The following is a 7,649-nucleotide window of genomic DNA, read 5'->3' as shown; positions in this document are numbered from 1 at the left end:
TATATATATATATATTCCGAAATCATCTATTGTTAGTTTTAAAGATATGGCAATAAAGGAGTCTAAATTAGCAAACTTGTAGAAGCCATAACTGATAAAACAGCTTATTGAAAAAAGGTGGCAGTAATGCACTCTATGTGTGCACAAGTACGTAAGAAAATACACAGACGTATAAAATTGCACGCACACACTCACGCACACACATCCTTCCACACACCTCTATGCTCACGCATATACATATAGACAACAGGAGGAGTTAGAGACAAGTTAGAATTTGATTTGTACTTTGATCAGCCCTAACCTGTGTATAAAATAATGGAAAAAGGCTGTATTTCTGCAGGGCAGAATGGTCTAGACTGGGACTCAAGAGCATCAACATTTTGGTTTGGAGTTTGGGCTATTTCCGTCCCGGTAAGAGCCCATCTGGTCATTGCCATGTACTTGTTATCCACACAAAAAATAAGCTTCCCACAACTAAAACGTATTTAAAATCAGTGCTTGTGGTGGGAAGAGAGTCAGTGAATGGCCACCAACAGCAGGAAAAGGTCTCGATCTGAGGCAGCTCCAGTCCCCTTTTAGTGGTGTCTGACAGCAATCGTACACGTGAACCACACTTTAACCGATTCCAGGCAAGTGGAATATTTGCGGTTATGGAATATGTCCCCAAAGTAGCAGGCTGAAATGTTACTGGCCAACATTTTTTGAGTGATTTGTCTTTACTGAAAGGAAATTCTGTATCCTATGACCCAAGTGAAATGATCAAGTACATGCTGTTTCTAAGTTGTCTCCTAAACCTCCCAGATATGAGGTCTGATCAGCGTGCTCTGTGGTTAGAGGTTAAAAAGCAGATTATAAAATACCTAGATTCAGATTTTTTTTTTGTCCTGATTTGGCCTAAAATGGAGTGTATTAAACAAACTCTGGTCTGCAAAAGACCAGAATCAGTTAAAGCTATGAAACAATGTGCACTACGTGTCAATATTCTATTTCACTTACAAGAAAACACTAAATCAGCTACCACAAATTAAGATATTTTCCTGATGTGACTTTTTTTTGTTTTGTTAAAAAATATGTGGAGTAAATGTGTTTTTTTTAATTCAAAGTTTCAAACAACAAGATTCTTTTCTTTTCTTGAAAATATGTAGGAATCCAAACTAGTGTGTTTAGAGTCGGTTGACTGTGCAATCTCTTAGTGGCAACTGAACAGCTACAAAAAACTTTCTTTTTTTTTTTTCTTTTTTTTTTGAAAAATCTCCCCTTTTTTCCTGGTTTAAGAAGATAATAGTGTATTATCGCTCTGTAGCCATTAGATGGCAGATAAAAAGCCCCCTTTTAATATGTGGGTTTGATTTATTTTCTTTTTTTTTTTCTTTTTTTTTTTCTGTTTTTCTTTTTTTAAAGCCCACACCAAAGAGGAGGGCACAAGGCAAAGCTGTATGAGTTATTCCAGAAATTGTGGAAATCACTTAGGGCAATAATAAAAACACTTCAGGGTACAAAAAAGCTTGACTACACATTTCAGTTTTCTTCCTCGAAAACACAAACATAAATTGGGCTTAACGCTCCTTTTTGTTTTCTATATGCACCTTGGCCTATGGCGTTTTTGCCCTGTGGCCCGCAGGGCGGTTAAGTGCGCAACACAATAAAACCAGTAGAGGTCCAGTTTCACTTCCCAGCTCTCCAGAGTTGGGCGAGTTTAATCTCAAAACTCCCACTCGACGGCCTCTTCTCGACTCGCGGCCTTCTCCAGGCGGTGGATGATGTTGTTCAAGTTTGCCGCTTTCTTTTTCCTCAAGGAGCTGTCTCGCGTGTTCCTGGAGCTCGCCGCTTCGGAGAAGCCGAACAAGCTCTGGAGTGAGTTGGCTTTCTGTGAGCCTGTGGCCGCCGTTGAGCTTGTACTTGGCACACTGGAGATTTTCTCTGAACTTTCTTTTGACTTGTAGGAGCTCTCCCCTGTAAGGACTGAGGTGGAGGCAGCTGAGGTAGAGGCATCCCCTTCCATGGCAGAGTTTGGCAGTGTCTCCAGAGCTTCTCCAGGGCGGTGCGACGCCCGCGGAGAGCTCTGGCGCGGTGCTCTGAGCCTGCCCTCGTCGTCGGTGTCCTCCAGGCTCTCCGCCTGGAACGGCTCCGCTTTCTCCGAAGACCTGGCGCCTTGCAGTGCCTCTTCCCCTGCCTCGAAAGCCGACTCCGCTGGCCCTCCCTGAGACTTTGTGGTTGCATTGCTGTACTCATCCGCCTCTGGGCCACTCGGCTTTCCTTCAGGTGGGCCTTCTGCGTCCACGCCATCGCAGCTGTCTCCCTCGGAGCTGTGAGCGGCCCTGCTGCTTCTGGCGGAAGGAGAGTCGCTCGACCCAGCCTGGCTCTGGCTCCCGGCTTGGATCTCCTCAATGAATAGCTCCCGGCGGATGCGAGACCTAGGAGACAGGGGAGAGGGACGGTGAGTCTGACAGGGGTCACTTGGAGCCACCTTGCTCTCCCAGATACACCATCAAAACACTCTTTTGTAAGATGCCATTTTGTCTCTGCTACAGGACAGCCCCACCAAGCCAGGTCAGTGGAAGCGCTCACACCCTCAAACCCAAAGCATTGACTGAAAAGGCATCTGGAAGAACATGAAATACCGTCAAAATGTTCTTAATTTCATTTTTCCTGGCCACACATCTGCTGCCAAGCCTGCTGCGCTAGAAGCACACAGGCTGCAAACCCCAGACTGGCCCGGGGCTGCTTCATGGCACAGCGGGAGGGCGGGCTGTCACAGCCAGGATTTTGAGCAAACAAGCCATTTCTAGCAACTTCTGCAATGCTCAGTGTTAAGACTGACCCCTCTGACTTCAACCAGGTTTTTGCATATTTATTGTAAATCTGTCGTTGATGACTGCCCCTTCTAGTAACCACAGCAGGCATTATGGAATAAAGCAACAAAATGAACTTTATGCAGATAGTAAATCTGTACTAAAATGAGTAGTGAAAACCAATGACAGGTCATCTTTCCTTTTTTTGCAAGTTTAAATTAAGTATTATTCATAATTGCATGCTCAATTAACCACTGGATGTTGTTTAATGGGACAGGGATGAAAGGCTCTGCAGTCTCCCATTCCCACCAACATCAGTTTGGTATCAGGAAGGTGAAAGTTAGAATATACTGGACCAGAAAAGGGATGATTTAACTAGCAGATCAAGAAGAAAATGGCTTCTAAATACAAACCAATTCAGACTTCTACTAGAAATGAGCCACAACTGGCCTAAACAAAAAACAAACAAGGAAAAAAATCTGGACAACTCCCTTGGTGTTCTCCTGGACACCAAGGAGAAATGAAGATGAAACAAAGTCTGAAAAACAAAGTTCTGAAACTGCTCCGGGGAAGCACAGCCTTTCGACAGATTGTCAGTCTATGAGCTAGTCTGACTTCTGCCTCATTTTTTATTTAAAAAATCAATTTCAGAACATGAACAGTGACAAAGCAAGCAGTGCATTTCAGAGGAATTAATGCACTCCATGCGTGGTTAGAATTGCCTGGTGTGCTGCCTTGTGCCTCCTATTACTTGAAGTGTGCAATAATACCCCAAACACACTGCTTCTGCCATTTAACCTGGTCCTTCCTCCCTCTTCCTTCTCTATTTAGGAGCTTCCAGTATCTTCACAAGAACAGAAAAGTTCATGAAATAGTCTTAGAGTGTAGGCCAACTCTTTCTCTGCACTGGTCTGTCAGTAGGAGAGGTAATGACCACTGTTAAGGTCCTGATTTGCAACCAAGAGGGAGCCTCAATGATCCATGGTCAAGGAAGAGACTACAGACACAGGGAGAGTTTAGCAAAACTTCATCTTTCAGACTGAAAAACCATTTTTTGGTTTTAACCAGGGAGAACTGCTAAGGGTCTTGCAAATCACAAATGAAATGTTATCTCAGCGCTGATGGCTGTACGAATTTTTCCCGTTTCCTAAGCATGCTACGAAAGACAACACACAATGGAAGAAAACTAGGATGCAAAAGCTAAGTGCAGAACACCACCTGAATACTGCTTTTGAAGCTAATGATATTATTGACTTACTTGAAATGCAACAGAGTATTTCAGCAGTACTTGCTGATTCTACACTTTCGAAGGGTTTAGGGGGTCTGTAATTTTCCCTAGGAGATTATTATTCACCTAACAAAAGACCACAGGTGCTAACATTAATTTTCTATTACCATTAATTGCATGCATCCTGCAACATTGATTATCAGGCTCTCTGTTTATGCCTATAATCTCCCTACCTGGACATTGATCCAGAACACACTGTTTCTGTAACATTCCCAAGTCAGGAGAGGAGATGGGGGAGAGCTTTGTGCCTGCATGGCATTTAAAAGACCTCAGCTACAGCAAGATACTGAATGATGACATGCTCACTGAGTATCTGACCACAGCCCTCCAGAGTACAGGTTAGATGTCTGTGGAAATCCCTGGAATTCACACCCAATATATTGCTTCTGGAATCTAGGCTGGCTCCTGATTAACACACTAATTAAATCCCCACAGTAAAGAAGAACAGGTGATAGCAGCTCAGAAATACCAGAGAGCATTCCTGTCAGTGGACGGTGTTGGCCTCAACATCAACACATCCTGTTGGCATTCATCAGTGTAACTCAAAATATCAGAGATCTTCTGGGGCATACATTGAAGTTTCCTGTACAAGCCCTCACACAACTCCAGGAACTCATCTAAACAAGCACAATGCTACTGTTCACTGAAAAATATGCCCACAGTAAGAGCAATGAAATTTAGCATCCGAAAGCACTAGATCACAATTCAAGAAAGTTTAGTTTAATTCCTGATGTTTCTGTAGTATCATCTGTATGACCTTACCAAGTTTCTGTGCCAGTTTCCACTTGTGAAACTCCTACTCTTCTGTACAGTTCTTAAGACAACTGAGACTCAGTCTGTGAGGGGTCCTGTATACCTATTTAGTTAGAAGTGAGTTATTTCTTCACCTGATGAAGATTTTTTTAAGTTTGAATTACTGTGGAAATAAAAGCTAGTGCTGATTTTCCATTTAGTGGATATAAAAGTAGGTTCTGCTGTAGCAACCACCTTTGGAAAGTGAGATTTGGGCAGAATCTCAAAGGAAAAGCAACAGGATTCCCAAGAGACAGGAAGACAAACTTGTCCAAATCTGTACCCTGCCTCACCTGAAGTTATTTTAAAGAAAAAATTATACAGTCTGAGGTGTGGAACTGCTTCTGTACGAAGACTCTTCAGTTCGGAAAAGAATGGCTGAGGAAGAGTATAAAAGAGATTAATAAATTTAAGTGTGGCCTGAAGAAGATGAAGAGGGGCAAGACTACCCATTTCCTGTAATACATGAGCTGCAGAACAGTCAGATCCTGTTCCCCATGTAACTTGCGCCTCTTCTGCAACATCCTGCAAATGATTTAGGAGTACTTCATGGATGAAAGCTAAGGAAGTTATCGTACAGAGGAAAAGAACAGGCGCGTGGTTTGATTTTTCAGTGGCGGCAACTGCACAGAGCACCCTGGGCTCCACACAGGCTAGAAACATCTCTTTGAAGTCCTGGGGGCTCAGCAGCACATCTGGGACCAGGTCCAGATCGCTCAGTGCTGGGAGGCTTGTGCTACCCACCAGCCTACAGCACCCTGTTTATACATTTTGTATTTTGTATACGACTGTCAGCGCCTAGTCTACATTAATGTATAGCTTGGTGTGGCTAAACACGCTGATCAATCATGACTTGTCATGCTTTCTCGCAGCACGCCTAAACAGGAGATCTCATGATAATGAGGAAGATGACACATGCCACCAGTGCTCCCGCACTCGTCTGCGTAAGTGAGAACAGCACATTTTGCTGTCAGGCCGAAGGGAACATATTTTCATAGGCATTCCTCCAACTTGTGTATAATTGCCTAGAAGTGGGAATTGGAAGAGGCGCCTGCATTTGGAGAACTCAGAGCAGTGAAAGAGACTGCATCTGTAGCGAATTCAAGTCAATGAAATTCAGTGTAAATATGATTACTCGTTGGTTATAATTTTTAAATTTTATATTGCTTACTATAAACAGTATTTAACTATTGTGCATCATATTTCTGAGATATGTCATTAAACTGTGCTGCTTCTGCTTCAGCAACTTCCCTGTTAAAAGCTGAAGGGCCAAAGTGGAAAATACCCTTTAAATGTTAGCAGTTTCTAAAAACAAATAAGTTTAGCAATCTCGACTAATTAGGAACATTAATGGCTCTGAATGCAGGAGCCGAACAGTATTAAATCTGGTATCTTAACTGTACCTGTTCAATATTCATTAGCACAAATTTCTTGAAGACAAGTCTGCTGCACTAATTAAGATTCCCAATCCCAAGCACAGTTGATAAAATGTTTATTTAAATCCTTATAATTCTTATATGCTGTTCCAGTACTGTTTCTTTTTATCGGCGTCTCTAGGCAAAAACCTACTTCAGGGTTTCAAATGTCGAGAAGATTCTTTCTAACATGAGAAAGGAACTAAATAGATCAACATCTTATAGCAGGACTCAATGATTTAATCATAACAACGTAACAAATCTGCGGCCACATCTGACTTCAGGGTTATCAGTTCTCCATCCTTCATGACTCTGCGGAGCTGCCCAGAAATACAGCACATTCCGTGCCTATTTTCAGAGCTCAGTAACTCAAGACCTAAAAGAAAATCCTCTTTTTGTTTTTATATGGGAAAATTATATGACAAAAGCAGTGCAATTCTGATGCCATCCCACAGAGGATGCTTCCAAGCACCCCCTACCAGGTGACCCAGGTGTAACACACAAACATACGCCTCTATGTGTGTGTGTGTGTGCGCAACTGTGTGTCGGTGCATATGCAAGAAAGACCAGTCTTGCTTACTGCAATGGGACTTATAAATATTCAATAGTGGACATCTCTAAATCCACGCCCACTCCAAAAGCAAGATTTTCTGTTTAAAAGCACTACTTACATCAATATGTGAACATTGCTGTTCCTCAGGGATGACTTTAAATTAGTCTGGAGCATTAGCATTACTGTTAGTTAGAACCTCCCTGCTGTCGAAACTGTTCATTTTGTACAACCGCTCAATGCTAGTGGAAGCAGATGCAGTCTGCTGAAGCAGAGCAGCACCCTGCCAAAGCAAATAAAATAAATTCTTTATGAGCAGGGCTCCTGGGAGACCTCATACCTGTAATTGTGGAACCAGTTGATCACGGTGCTGGTTTTCAAATTGAGCTGCGTAGCGAGTTCCTCAATGGTTTTTGGTGATGGGTATGGCTTTTGCTGGTAGGCTCGTTTCAGAGCTTCCTTCTCTTCCGGTGCCAGCACCACCCGGGGCTTCTTCAGCTGGTGCTGCGGCTGCGGGCTGGCTCCCTGGCTGTAGTCTATTCCAGCGGAGGAGGACTCACAAGACTGACTGTCGCTAACAGAGCTGTGTCGCCGTTTCATGTAGGCTGAAAGAGAAGCGCATCAGATCAGCCCCAGCTGAATACAAATGCAAAATCAATGAGTATACGAGCTGTGGAATAAATGCAAAGGTGACAATGTGTATATGCACAGATGAGCTATTCGGAGAGAACAGAAAGGAAGGGGCCTCATCAGAGACCAGAGGAAAGCAACTGTGGGGAGGATGCAAGAGGCAAAAAAAGAAGAAAAGGGAA

At 43.1% G+C, this 7,649-nt stretch overlaps 1 protein-coding gene across 1 annotated transcript in view; it reads right to left on the bottom strand.

Moving 5' to 3' along the window:
* Positions 1–1,573: 1,573 nt before the first annotated feature.
* The window catches only part of CUX1 (cut-like homeobox 1), a gene marked incomplete at its 5' end in the record, with an annotated part of 67,952 nt that continues 61,876 nt past the window's right edge, over positions 1,574–7,649 (bottom strand). The window contains 2 exons of the mRNA XM_010181440.1: positions 1,574–2,414; positions 7,178–7,442. Of these exons, the coding sequence (XP_010179742.1) occupies positions 1,703–2,414; positions 7,178–7,442 (977 nt within the window). The remainder of the gene's footprint in view (positions 2,415–7,177; positions 7,443–7,649) is intronic.

This window comes from Mesitornis unicolor, unplaced genomic scaffold (genome assembly GCF_000695765.1).
Source record: "Mesitornis unicolor isolate BGI_N332 unplaced genomic scaffold, ASM69576v1 scaffold19473, whole genome shotgun sequence".
Lineage (NCBI taxonomy): Eukaryota > Metazoa > Chordata > Aves > Mesitornithiformes > Mesitornithidae > Mesitornis > Mesitornis unicolor.
This window is presented reverse-complemented; position numbering and strand designations above follow the sequence as displayed.